The sequence below is a fragment of the Musca autumnalis genome, unplaced genomic scaffold, assembly GCF_047663935.1.
Source record: "Musca autumnalis isolate F117 unplaced genomic scaffold, ASM4766393v1 scaffold_5, whole genome shotgun sequence".
Lineage (NCBI taxonomy): Eukaryota > Metazoa > Arthropoda > Insecta > Diptera > Muscidae > Musca > Musca autumnalis.
The window spans coordinates 141,785,086-141,799,003 of record NW_027412088.1 but is presented as its reverse complement, the minus strand read 5'-3'; the positions used below and the strand labels follow the sequence as shown (position 1 = coordinate 141,799,003).

At 37.9% G+C, this 13,918-nt stretch overlaps 1 protein-coding gene across 2 annotated transcripts in view; it reads left to right on the top strand.

The window, feature by feature from the left end:
• Nucleotides 1-12,597, top strand: part of Fatp3 (Fatty acid transport protein 3) — a 203,467-nt gene extending 190,870 nt beyond the window's left edge. For both annotated transcript variants that reach the window (XM_073957349.1, XM_073957348.1), the window contains exons 2-7: nucleotides 6,249-6,470; nucleotides 6,537-7,027; nucleotides 7,093-7,243; nucleotides 11,017-11,411; nucleotides 11,487-11,926; nucleotides 11,990-12,597. In XM_073957349.1, the coding sequence (XP_073813450.1) occupies nucleotides 6,274-6,470; nucleotides 6,537-7,027; nucleotides 7,093-7,243; nucleotides 11,017-11,411; nucleotides 11,487-11,926; nucleotides 11,990-12,298 (1,983 nt within the window). In that variant the 5' untranslated portion in view covers nucleotides 6,249-6,273 and the 3' untranslated portion in view covers nucleotides 12,299-12,597. The remainder of the gene's footprint in view (nucleotides 1-6,248; nucleotides 6,471-6,536; nucleotides 7,028-7,092; nucleotides 7,244-11,016; nucleotides 11,412-11,486; nucleotides 11,927-11,989) is intronic.
• The last annotated feature ends 1,321 nt before the right edge of the window (nucleotides 12,598-13,918 follow it).

Below are 13,918 nucleotides of genomic sequence, written 5' to 3'. Positions count from 1 at the left end.
GTTGTGACGACAATTTTCAACCGAAAGACTGAAATTTGTTACTTAGTCTTCCATGGGGTTATCAAATATTCCAGAAGAGAATTATCAGTATAGGTCCGCGGTTCCTATAGCCCCCATAGAAGCGTACTCATGACTTTCGGTATGTTAAAGGTTTTACCGAAATATCGGAAATTTGGTATTTAGTTTTCTTTGAGTCTAAAAACTTTCGGCCAGAAATTAGTAGGTACAGATCGACATTTTGATATAGCCCCAAGGAACGATACCTCACGAATTTCGGTATTTTGAAGGGTAGCCACATTGTTTTACCGAACTTGCGATTTGGTATTTAGTCTTCTTCATAAACCAAAGTAAACTAATTGTTCCATTTTACTTGAATACAACTCGTGGTGAAGGATATAACAAGTTCGGCCTGGCCTAACTTAACGCTTTTTTTACTTGTATCCAATAATTTCAACTCTAGAATGCATGTGAAAACTATTTTTTTCAAACCAAAATGTATTTCTTGTTCCCAAATTTGTGCTTAGTTTGGCAATAACATCCTAACTCTTCTCCCAATCATTATAATTTTGGTCTCATGAAGTTTAGATTTAAAACTATTTATTTATTTATTTGTTTTTTTTTACGATTTTTGATTATTGATTATTTACTTCGACCTTTATTTTAAATATTCTAATTATATTAATTAAAACGAGCTCGAGGTCTTGATGTTGTTGTTTTTATTTATTTATTATTTTATTCAATATTTCGTCTTTCTTCGAAAGACATCATCAGGATCTACATATGAAAAACATTTTGGTTACTTTTTGTATGCATTAACATGTTGTTGTTTCACTTACAAATAATATTTAAAGCTATTACAACAATAACAATATTTTTGCAAAGCGTCGATCTAGTGTCGCTGCCATCTGTTTCGTCACTGAAGTGTTCTCCTCTTATTGTATTCTGTTTATTTTTCTAATAAGATGTCTATAACTATGTGCCAAATTTTCTGTATCTGTTTTGTAATTTATACGTTGTGATCAGTGTTGCCGTTTTGGGCATTTCGGCCCAAATTTGGGCCGAATAAAAAATAATTTTTAATTTTGGGCCGATGGGCGGCCCAAATCCATTTTGGGCGTTTTCATGCTAATAATTTTAAACAATATTTTATACAATATCAAATATTAGTCTTTGGGCTATTATTACATGCTTACTTTTACTATTGGGTGGATTTGGAAACGTCAAATAAAGCAATTTGGTTGCATTAAAAATATAAGTTCCACATTAAAACTTAATGGTCACTTTTAACTTCTAGTTACCCGGGTTTTGAAATATATTTTTCATGATACTTAAGTATTAGGTAAAGATTCATACATTGTGTTCATAAATAAACAAAGTTCATAATAATTTGGTGGCAACGGAATCATGCCAAGCTAGAGGTTTTAATACCCTCAGCATTAATGCTAACGATGGTACATACACTTTCATACGGGCAAAATGTGCCTCATCGAAATAATGGTTTTAGACCCCAAGTTTGTTCGGACGAAATTTGTTTCAGACAATTTTGAGTTGATTTAGCAATGTCCGTCCGTCTGTCTGTCTGGCTGGTGCACACGATAACTCTCGAACGGAGCAACCGATTCGGTTCAAAATTTGGCTTTCGTAATATTTTGCCCAAACGTAGTTTAAGTTCGAAGATGGGTTATATCGGTGCACTCCTTCCGGTACCTCCCCCACAAAAGTTCGAAAAATTTGTGCGCACGATAACTCTTGAAGGGAGTAACCGATTTGGACCACACTTTGTACATCGTGAAAGTTATACCAGACTTAGATGAAGTTTAAATATGGACTCAATCGGACCACACCTTCGGGTACCTCCCACACAAAATTTCGGAAAAGTTCAGTTTAGGACCTGCTCTCGAATCACTTTGATTTTTGTTGCAGCAACTTGTATTCGCTGTCCCCCATACGGCGGTACAAGTTTCATAAGGGGCAAGTCCATACTTCCTGATAAAATAGGCGGAAAGGTGCAAAAAACCCCGATGACACCGTGTGTAGTGGTTGGAGCGCAAGATAAATCTCGAACGGATCTGCCAATTCGGTCCAAAATTTGGCCTTCGTAATATTTTGTCCAAACATAGTTTAAGTTCGAAGATAAACCATGTCAGCCACTCCTTCAGGTACCTCCCCCACAAAAGTTCAAAAATGTTCGGAAAAATTGTGCGCACGATAACTCTTGAAGGGCACTCCCTTCAATGTAATCCATACTTGCACATCCTAATATATCTACCAAATATATGTAGATCAGGTTCGAATATGGACTATATTTGTCTACTCCTTCTGGTACCTCTCACACAAAATTTCGGATAAGTTCACTTTAAGACCTGCTCTCGAATCACTTTGATTTTTGTTGAAGCGATTTGCATTCGCTACCTCCATTACAACGGTAAAAGTTTTTTCAGGGGCAAGTCCATATTTCTTAGGAAAACAACCCGAAAGATGTAAAAATCCCTATGTTACCAAATGTGGCTGTCGGAGAGCACGATAATTCTCGAACTGTTCAACCGATTTGGTCCAACAATTAGTCTTCGTCATATTATATCCAAACTTAGTTTCATGGGACAATACCGGTCCACAACTTCAGGTACTTCTCCCCAATATTTAAAAAAATGTCACTAAAATGCTAGGACGATATCACTTGCATGGGGCAACCAATTTGGTCCAAACTTATATATATATATATTGTCAAAATTTTTTTTAACTTCTAAAATGGCCCATATCGGTCCTCCCTAAGGGTACCTCCCTCCACCACAAAGGTTCAACATTTGTGTCTTAGTGCAGTTAATTCCTAATCCACATTTTTGTCGGCAAGTTCAAATGTCCAAAAAGCGCCACAAAATTCTGAAGAGACCTTAAATACATTCGATCTGTCCGTAGGTGAAAGTTTCACTTCACATTGGATGAGGGTATATATCTGTCGGCAAAGCCGACTGACACTTTTTTACTTGTTTTAATCTGTCTCGCTTAAAGGCAAGCGTTTTTGTATTTAATTAGCTCACATGAATAATATAATAAGGTCATCTGAATATCGGTCAATTCGTTTTAGAGCTATCGTTGGCACCGACTTCAAAAACCCTGTTTCGAGAAACACGGACTTAAATTTTATATGCTACATTCAAATCACAATAAATTGTTGCCTTCCAATCATTATCTCAGACAATTTTTTGCGACATACTACCTTTACGTAGAAATAGACAATATTTTTTTCGAGTTTTCTAAAAGTAATAAAAGGTACCTATGAGAAATATTTTTTTTTGTTTTAATTTTTAATGTTGGGCCGTTTTAGGTCGTTTTGGGCCGTTTTTAGGAATATTTTGGGCCGAAAAAAATTTTTCGAGCGGCAACCCTGGTTGTGATGTTGGAGTGTTCATGATGTGGAGAGTTTCCAACATAAGTCTCTTTTGGTAGTTGTTCTCACACTGCAGTACTCTCACTTTCTCCAATTCTGGATGGTGTTGTTCGGTGGCACAGTGGGTGGAAAGTGCAGTGTTATTTATTGTGGTGATTGATCGATTTTTAATGTCTGATTTATGTCCTGATAACCGCGTTTTTAATTTGTTTTTGGTTGTCCCGATATAATATTTTTTGCAGTTTTCTTTTTCATTACCATTGCATTTTATTTTGTATATTAAATTAGATTTGTCCATAATGTCTATTTTTGATTTTAACTGTGTAAACAATTTTTGTAATGTATTGGATGTTTTTGGTGCTATTGCATGTTTTAAATTTTCATAGCATTTAGATTTAGTGATTTAGATTTTTTTGGGGTATATATGTCACCGATTTATAATTTTTAATGGGCTTTTCCGTTTTTTGTTGACTTTTATTGTAGTATTGTTTTATTAAAATATTTATGACATTCGAAGGGAAACTATTTTGTTTTAATATTGATCTAATTTTCTTTTTATTTTCTTCGTGAAATTCAATGTCGCTAATATTTAGAACGCGACTAATAAAATTTGCTGCGGTATTCATTATTATTGTTTTAGGGTGTTTCGAGTGGAAGTTAACTAATCTCCCCGAAGCCGTGGGTTTTTGGTACCAATTTGTCAATATCTTGTTGTTTTTCCTCGTGATTAATATGTCTAAGTATGGAAGCTGGCCGTTGTTTTCTTTTTCTATTGTAAATTTTAAGCGATTATCGTAGCTATTGAATGTCGTCACTAGATTATTTATTGCACTTGATTTTATTATTCCAAAAAGGTCGTCAACGTATTTTGTCAGAAACTTAGGTCTAATATCACAGGTTTCGATACATCTATCCAATAGCTCTTCCATTACAATATCGGCTACTATCGGAGATGCTGAGGATCCCACGGGCAGGCCTTTCTTTTGTTGGTAAAAGTTATTTTTGTATCTAAAATAACGGTTTTCACAGATGCAAAATTTGAGTATTTTTATAAATAAACTCTTTGATATTTTTGTTACTGGTTCCAGATACTTCCACTTTTCTTCTATTATTTTTAAGGCTAAGTCTACTGGAACGCTTGGAAAAAGGGACACCACGTCTAGTGAAAAGAAGCTCTCGTCCTCCTGTATTTCTGTTTCTTTTATCCGCTCTTTGAATTCTCTGGAGTTTTTGACATTATATTTTGAGTTGTGGGTAAGATGATTGAGTATGGACGTTATAAAGCTGCACAGTTTCGTCGAGGGTGCGTTAATTGATGAGCAAATGGGACGGAGTGGGTGTCCTTCCTTGTGAATTTTTGGTAAACCATAAATTCTCGGGGCAATAGCAGTATCTGTCTTCATATACTTTTTCTCCCTTTCGCTGATATACCCATTTTTAAATAATTCTTCAACTAATTCGTTTTTTTTTTTTTGTAATTTTTGATGGGTAAATGGACCTAGGTCGGAGTAACAATGTATAAAGCAAAAGTAAAACCGCGATAACTTTTGACCACTACAACCAAAAAATTGCTCGCGGACGGATTTGTACTGGGGAATTTTTTCTTAACCTATGTCCCAAAAATCGTAGATATAGCGCGAAAAGAAAAACTTCAAAACAAACTTTTTGAAATGGAATATGAAAGAATTGGCAATATTTCCCATATACCCTCGTTAGCATAAATGCTGAGTATATAAACAATTGAATGGTGTTTGTAACGGTTATAACATTGGGCAACTAAATCAATATAGAGTCATTATCATGACTCATGCCACTATAAAGGTATTTTTTCCAAGCAGAACATTTTTCCAAAAAATACAATTCAATCCCCAGTACCTCAGTGGAACATAATATTTTACATAATTAGGTTCAACTTAACACATATAGACGTCCCGGATACAATTTGTACCACATAAAACACGAGTTCTTTAAGATTACGATTCCACAATGTTTTTTTAACGTTACTTCACTTATTCACACACAACTCTACTAAGCACACAGCTTTACTTCTTCCCTAACTTAAAAGTTTAGCTCACGTTACGAAACTCATACACCTGCTAACCTCATGTATTTATACTCGCTCGCTGATGCATTGACTCTTCTAGCATCCTCAACGTCGGATGTTCTAAAATGGTTAAGCGAAATGCCAATCGATTCGCGAATACTCATACACTCAAATAAAAAAAGGCATTTGAATGTAAACGTCAAATGAGGTAAAGATAATAAATACGAAAGAGAGAGTAGAAGGGGTAATAATGAATGTAATGTAAAAGTACTTAAGCTACAACTGAATGAATAAAACACCGAGAGAGAATACAATTAAACAAACAGGGTAAATTGGGACTAATCGATATTTTCATGATTGTAGTAAATTCTATACAGTAGTTGTTGTTGTAAAACTGATTCAATAACGTAACATCTAAATTAACTTAAATCCACCAATTGCTTAACAATACTTCCTGTGGTAGGAAACCCCTTTAGCAAAATGATATGAATAGTTTTGTACAATGTTCAAAGCTCCGTTTGAACCCGGCGACAAAAGAAGGTGGTTGTTGTTTATGTTATGTTGTTTCATTGTTTTGTTTTTAACTTTAAAATGCTCTCCACACATACTCTTCAGGGAACAGGCCCCCCTGACCCTGTTAGCACTGAAGTAATGCCGCTACATAAACAGCTTAGACAATTTGAATTAATTTCAGTTTAGTTTTTAAATCCATTTTATTAATTACCGTTACGTTTTAATTTAATTCAACTCGCTCAGCTCACATTTATTTGTTTATAATTTTATGAATTATTTCTCATTCCTTATCTTTAATTTCAGAAACCGCCACACCCTACCAATTGCAATGAATTTACTTTTAGAATTAAATTTCAAACAGAAAAATGCCACTCGGTTTTTCACAGTTCTGGGAGGTTTTCTCATATTTCTCCTTATCAAAGACAATGCCAAATTAAGTTTGGCATTGGGAGCTGTTTTGGCCCTGATGTTAAAGAATCCCACCTTTGTATATGCTCTAGTTAATACAATACCAAGAGATGTAGTGTAAGTTTTCGAAAAGAATTTCCCTGCAAAAAAAAACAAAATGATTTATATTTCCTCCCTCCCTAGTGCTGGCCACCGTTTTATACAAATGAACATTTTCATATTACTTATGGAGAGAAGAAAATGGTCGATGGCAAGAATATTCCAGGAGACATGCAAGAAACATCCAGAGAAAACATGTTTCCTAATCGATGATCGACGCATGACATTCCAGGATGTTGAAGATTACACCAATAAAATTGGTGGTTACTTTAAGGACAAAGGTTTCCGTAAAGGTGATTGTATTGCCTTACTAATGGAGGGCCGGCCAGAATATCCAGCCGTATGGTTGGGTTTATCCAAAATTGGTGTGATAACAGCTTTAATTAATTCTAATCTGAGGAGAGATACCCTCATACATTCCCTCAAAGTAGCCAATTCGAAGGCAATTATTGTCGGTACAGAATTGGTGGATGTCCTTAAAGAGGTTATTGATAATGAAGATCTCAAAACATTGCCCATATATCAGTTCAGTGATGAGGAACAAAGAACAAATGATAATTTGGTCATAATGAAGGGTAAGTTCGGCAAATATGGGAAACAAGTGAAGCATGGCTGAGTTGATGTTTGGAAAATATTTCAGGTGCCGTTGATTTGACAGGAGATTTAAAATATCAAAAATCTGAAAATCTCTCCATATACATCAATGAAAACAAACCAAAGGATAAACTTATGTACATCTATACATCGGGTACCACGGGATTACCCAAAGCCGCTGTTATTACAAACCAAAGGTAAGTACTTGTTGCAGGAGATGGTAATTTTTTGTATAGTTTACTCGCAAGAGTTCAAATTTTGCACATTGAGCCCATGCCGAAACTATGTGGAGATGTATTTCAGCCTTGGTCGGTAGTAGATCTACAGAAATGAACATATGATTCATTCAATGCGATTCTGAAGTTAATTGAGTGGGACTGCACCTAGAACTGACAAAATATCAATTGTTCAGATTTCCCGGAGAATAAAATCTAAATCATAATTTGATAGCCGATGTTAACCTTGCTTTTGCCAATGTAAAACTAGATTTACAACTATCAGAGAAAATTACAACTAGCTTTACAACTATCAGGGAAAACAAGGGACACCAACAAAGTAGATGATCGACAGCCTCTATATCATCTGCATCTCGAAAGGATGTAACCACAAATCTAGGTTTGGCAGGACAGTTGAAAAAGTGCAGTGTGTCGTGCATCGATCCTTGCCCTATAGGAATTCAGACGGCTGCACCATCCTGAGCGTAGTTGAGGCAAAACTACTCTGGTTTGTCGTGGCAGCTGGAACTCCTCAGCTGTGATAGATGGGGAATGTTCTATTTCGGACAGATTTAAATATTTTTCCATCGCGTAGCCCTTATATTCTCGGCCCATACCGGCGCCGCATAGCTTACCACAGACCGACTTATCGCATTACATGTGGTTAACAAGGTTTCTTTCTCTGACCCCAATTGCTGCCGGCTAGGGACTTGAAGACCTTATTCCTATGTACCTCTCAGCTTGTCGCAGATAGTTATGGCATGCGGGGAGGACATGAACATGCTGTCAATTATGACCCCTAGAATTCTGGGGTAGTTTGTGGTCGGAATTCTGCTGCCATCAACCATGACATTTAACTCAGTTCTCCCCTCTACCTTCCATGTGGTGAACAGAGTAGCCGTAGATTTAATGGCGGATATTTGCATATTCCTCGTGTGGAAAAGGGTGGTAAGATCAGTCAAAAAGGAGTTTTTTTTACAGATGACATCAGCGAAGGTTCCTGACCGCAAGATCGTACAATCATCGGCATGCGTTACAATTTCAATGCCGTCTGAAGGAGGCGGAATACAAGAGATGTAGAGGTTAAACAGTTTCGGAGATATCATGAAAAAATATATGAAGTACACGTATTATTACACGGCTTCCTCTGGTTGAGTCCTCATCATCCCAAGGGTCTTTACTACGGGTGACAAAAGCCAAGTCGGTCTGTACGATTCAACTTTGTTAGCATCTTTGCCTGGTTCCAGAAGCGGGAGCACCCTGCCGATTTTGTAGACTTCAGGAACGATTTGGGTGGCTTGCGACAGTTTGAGAACAATAGGGAGATACTCAACTCGTGGCTCATCCAGCTGTTTCAGCATTATTATGAAGATTCCATTAGAGTCCAATGCTTTGGATGATTTAGCATTCCTGGTGACATTCGCAACATCATCCATTGTAAGTTGTGGAGGTTCATCCACGGCAGGAAAAGATCAATGCACGTAGTACGCGTCTACGCCCCCTCACTCCCGGGGTGCTCGACAAACTGTCGACTAAAACAACTTGCTCACCTCTTTGGATCAGTCAGCGTAACGTCGAAAAACGTGACTGAGATCCTATCTTCCTTTTTATAGGGTTTGAGAGTGGCTCAACCGTTGCCCACAATTCACTTATTCCGGCTCCAATGTTGCAACTCTTCAGATGTTTTAGCCACTTGTCCCGCTTATGTCCACCAACAAACTGTTAAGTTCCAGTGTCAGCTCCCACACTCTGGGGTCAATGGGCTTGGCACGGCGAAGCTCAACATGCTCATTTTCTAATCCCGTCTCCTCTGCTGGGAAGTTTGGTCTCACTTCGGATATTCCTCCAGCAGGTATGTGGCGAGCGGCTGCAGCAATGATGTCTCAGAACGTCCTTTCGGGTTGAGAAGATCTCAAAGCAGTGATTAGTGAACTCTCTGAAACTATGCCAACTAGCTTTCCCATGATTGATGCAAGTGCGGCGTTCAAAGGTGATGCAATCGGTCGGTCCGCTTATGGAGACAATTATGGGAAGATTGCCTGACCCAAGAGAAACGACGGGTTGCCAGGTGATGTCATTTGTTAGACCAGGTGACACTATGGTTATGTCTGGCGAACTGTGACATTCTTCACTAAATCTGGTAGGGGCGTCCTCATTGACCGCGCAAAAAGTAGATCTATCAATCTGCTCAGCCAGCACCATGTCTCCCTGGCTGTTCCACACCTGACGTACATACATTCCATGTACGGGTCATTAGAGTCAGACTCAAACGAAATACATATGTCTGTATTAAAGAAACTGGTGCAATAGGAAAGCTAATCCCCCACCTGCACTTCTGGTGCACTCCTTTCCAGTACATTTTAACCATGACAATGCTGTAAGCTGTAGTTCTTGTTGAGCTTGGTTTCTGCACCGCCGCGACCTTAATATTCTACCGACTCATGATATACACTATTTCCTCGATTTTACATGGGGGCCCGTTGCAATTAAATTGCAAAAAGGATGCATTTCCAGGGATTGGAACAGCAACGGCTGTGCACAGACCAAAAGAATTTACCCCGAGAGGGTCAGGAGCAGTTTTGCAGATTTATCTGCGCAAAGCTAAGTTCTTGCTGTTTTGTTACTACTGGTGCTTCGGAGGGATTCAAAGGTAGCAGCTTTGTTGACGGTATGTACTTGGTCAACAATCTAGTACGGTACGACAAGTCTTCGCAACCCCATCTGACAAGTAAGCTTTTAACAGACAACTGTCTTGAATGATGGCCAAGTATCTCCTTTTATACCCTGTCGGTGGTTGATAAACTACAAGATGCGGCCGACTTCAGTTTAAAACATTGTTATAGCTTTTTCTTTTCCGTTAGAGGCTTTCGTTGATGTTGTAGTCATCAATATTGGCACTAGAGTATGATGCTGGACTATCAATTTAAATTCAAAGTTTATCACCCCCTTCTTATATAGTATTCTCCAGTATGATCGGTAGCAAACTTTCTTCATCATGCTTCGGAAAAGATTTTAGAATCCTCCAACATCCCATCCCAATACCGACGTGCTGCTTTTCGACTAACTCCAGCCTCGTAAGAGGAGTTATTCATACTGAGGTTATCATCCCACACTGGATTGTTGCAACTGTCTTCCCAAAGTAAGACAATGCACGAAACAACCGATTCCTTACTCCCTCAGTTAATGGCCTTGACTCATTTGACTCAGGGTGATTGGCCAACCCATAAAACTTCCTCGACGTCTTCTCCATTAAGACCGGTAGCAAAATTTATGACAAGTCCGTCATTCTTTGAAAGGAATTTAGAATCCCCCAACATCCCATCTGAATACCGTCGTGCAGCAGCCATGAGGTTATCATCCCAAGCTGGATCTTAACAATTGCTTTCCCAAAGTGAGACAATGCATACGGAAATCAGCCGATTCCTTATTCTCGCAGTTAATGGCCTTGATTGATTTGTACAGGCTGACTGGCCGATCCATACGTTGATCTCATTCAAATTGTCAGAGATTAGGATGTCTCTGAAATGACCCTCGATTAGCTAATAATGAATATCAACCATTGGGATCAGCCCTATCAAAGGTTACAACCCTTAGATTATTCTGGACCAACCGTCGCCCAACTTTGGACGGGAAATGTTCCTGCGAAGAACTAGGCTTCAGTGGTGATCTTCTCACTAACCTTCATTGGATACAATAGGTGTTCAGTAAAATCTACAAACTTTTTAATTTGAAAATCCTCTCCTCCTTTCTTTCAGATATCTCTTTATGAGCACCGCGACCTATCATATGGTTGCTATTACGCCAAATGATGTGATCTACAATGCCTTACCACTGTATCACACTGCAGGCGGTGTGGTTGGAGTGGGTATGGCCTTCATTCATGGCAGTACCATAGCTTTGCGTAAGAAATTTTCCGTATCTCAATTCTGGAAAGACTGTATAAAATATAAGGCCACATGTGCCCAATATATTGGAGAATTGTGCCGGTATCTGTTGACGGCTCCATCAAAGCCGGAAGATACTCAACATCAATTGCGTCTAATGTATGGCAATGGGTTGAGAGAACAAATATGGTCACAGTTCACGACACGTTTCAATATACCAAATATTGCTGAGTTATATGGCTCTACGGAGGGAAATTCAAATTTGGGTAAGTTTTCTTTTTGGAAGAAGAAGGAAGAAGAAGTCGCTTTCACAATAAACCTGCCGATTGTTCCTATTTCAGCTAATGTCAGCAATCAAGTGGGTGCCATTGGATTTATTCCCATGCCCATTCGCCACCTGACACATCTTCAAGTTGTACGTGTCGATGAAGAAACTGGCGAGCCAATTCGCAATGCCAAAGGTTTTTGTGTACGTTGTAATCCTGGTGAAACCGGTCTTTTGATTGGTCGAATTGATGCCCGCAATGCCCTAACTACCTATAATGGTTATGCCGATCGCGGAGCTTCGGAAAAGAAACTTTTACACAATGTTTTCAAAAAGGGAGATGTCTTCTTCAATTCTGGGGATATGTTGGTGGGTGATCTTTTGAATTATTACTATTTCAAGGATCGCACAGGTGATACATTCCGTTGGCGTGGTGAGAATGTCTCCACGCAGGAAGTTGAGGGTATTATAACAAGTGTTATAGGCTTGCAGGATTGTGTGGTGTATGGTGTTGAGGTAAGTATTTTTTGTATAGCTACTGAATCTTTCTCACCACACAAGTCTTTGTATATTTCACAGATCCCCCATGTTGAGGGCAAGGCTGGTATGGCTGCCATTGAAGATCCTGATCGCAAAATAGATTTCCAACATTTATCGGTGGGTATACGCGCCAGTTTGCCAACGTATGCCCGACCACTGTTTGTACGTGTTATGGACCAAATACCTCGCACATCCACCTTCAAAATGAAGAAACGTGATCTGATGTTGGAAGGATTTGATATGGAGAAATTCAAAGATCCTTTATACTACCTCAATAGCGATGGTATCTATCGCCCTATAACTAAGCAACAGTTTGAAGCTTTAAAGAATGGCACAGCCGGATTATGAGAAAATAAACAAGTTGAGAAAAAAGGCCTTTTTACAAATAATTTTATTTACAGTTATTTCATATCATTGTCCTTGTATATGTATGTAAATATGTCTGTAGCCAGTTGCCATTAAGTAGAACAAAAATGCTAAAAAATGTTGTAAAGATTTTGTTATTAGCCATAATAGTGTAGAGTGAATGAAATGTTGAAATATTGGCGTTGCCATATTTTGTTATATTTTTCTATTGTTAATTATAGTTTTATTTTTAAATATAGTTGCACCAAAAAAGACAATAAATAAAATAAATACCATTAAAAGTTGAATCTTTTATTAAATTATCAAGAGTACATTTCTACTAATAGTGTAGGTGGCAGCTACACTCGGAGACCGTTGGTCCATTTGGCTCCCTCTATATCGAGAAAGGTTGCCAAGCTGAAGTTTCAATTCTCCATATTTTCCCAGACTTTTAAGGCTGAAAGCTGTTAATGACCCATTGAAGTCAACCTCTTCAGTGCGGGTTTGATTATGGATTTCTACCGCGCAATCTTATAGCAGATCGAGAGTCTCTAGTCCAGAGTTAGTCCAGCAACCTTCGCTCCGATTAATACTACTTGAATAATGGATTTGGAATCCTTAGATAGCATCTTGCGAAAACTGTCCACTTCAGTAACTCCCTCTATAAACTCACTAAATATTACACAAGACTTCAATTTAGCTCTCCTGATTTCACTCTTGTACTTATTGATATTAACTCCCAAACAGTACTGAGTTTCGTCTTACTGACTTTATTTTAGGATCTTTTAGCTGCTCTCCAAACCGGTTGAGGTATCTTCCCCGGATATATGATTAGGCAGGAGTCCACATAGCAAGTCAGGAGAGTATTTGTTAGGGAATCCACAGCTCCCAATTTTGCTAGCTATTTCTTTCACACAATTTTGAAGACGTTAGCGCTTTGATTTTACCCCAATTCGTTCCCCTGTAATTTCTGTGGGGACTCTGTTTAACTTCGAGTACAGCCATAGACTAATAAAAGTATAAACAAAGAAATCCTCTCACCTAAATTCTCTCACTGAGTGTAAATTGAGTCAGTTGGATATGCACTCAATTTTTAAAACGGCAATAACTATAAATTGTTAAACGATTTATTTTGGTAAAATACAATATGTTGGTAATCTTGGCCGCATCTACATCCTCATATAAAAATATTCAACAAAATATTGCAATTTACCCCAAAACATTGTGCAATTGAGTGAAAACGCTGCGCAGTTTCCGTAAAGGCGACACCTACAAAAAGCAAACACATTAAAATTTCTTTATTAGTCTATGATGTATCTTTGTTGTAATTTATGGCAGTCCATCCTGGTGAACTAAAAAACTCATAAAACGCCTTAGTTTTCAGATATTCCCGGATATTTCCCTAGAACCATATGGCAACCCTCTTAGTAGGGATATTTTATACAAAGACATAAATACAACAAGATAAGACATTTTTCTGCTATCATTATTCAGTGAATGGTTTTTGAATTTAACATAATGTTATATCACGATATGGTGATATAACATTTTTTTCTTTTATACATGTTTACGTATTTAACCGAATTTACCGATCCAATTGACATAGAATTATTCTTGAATAGA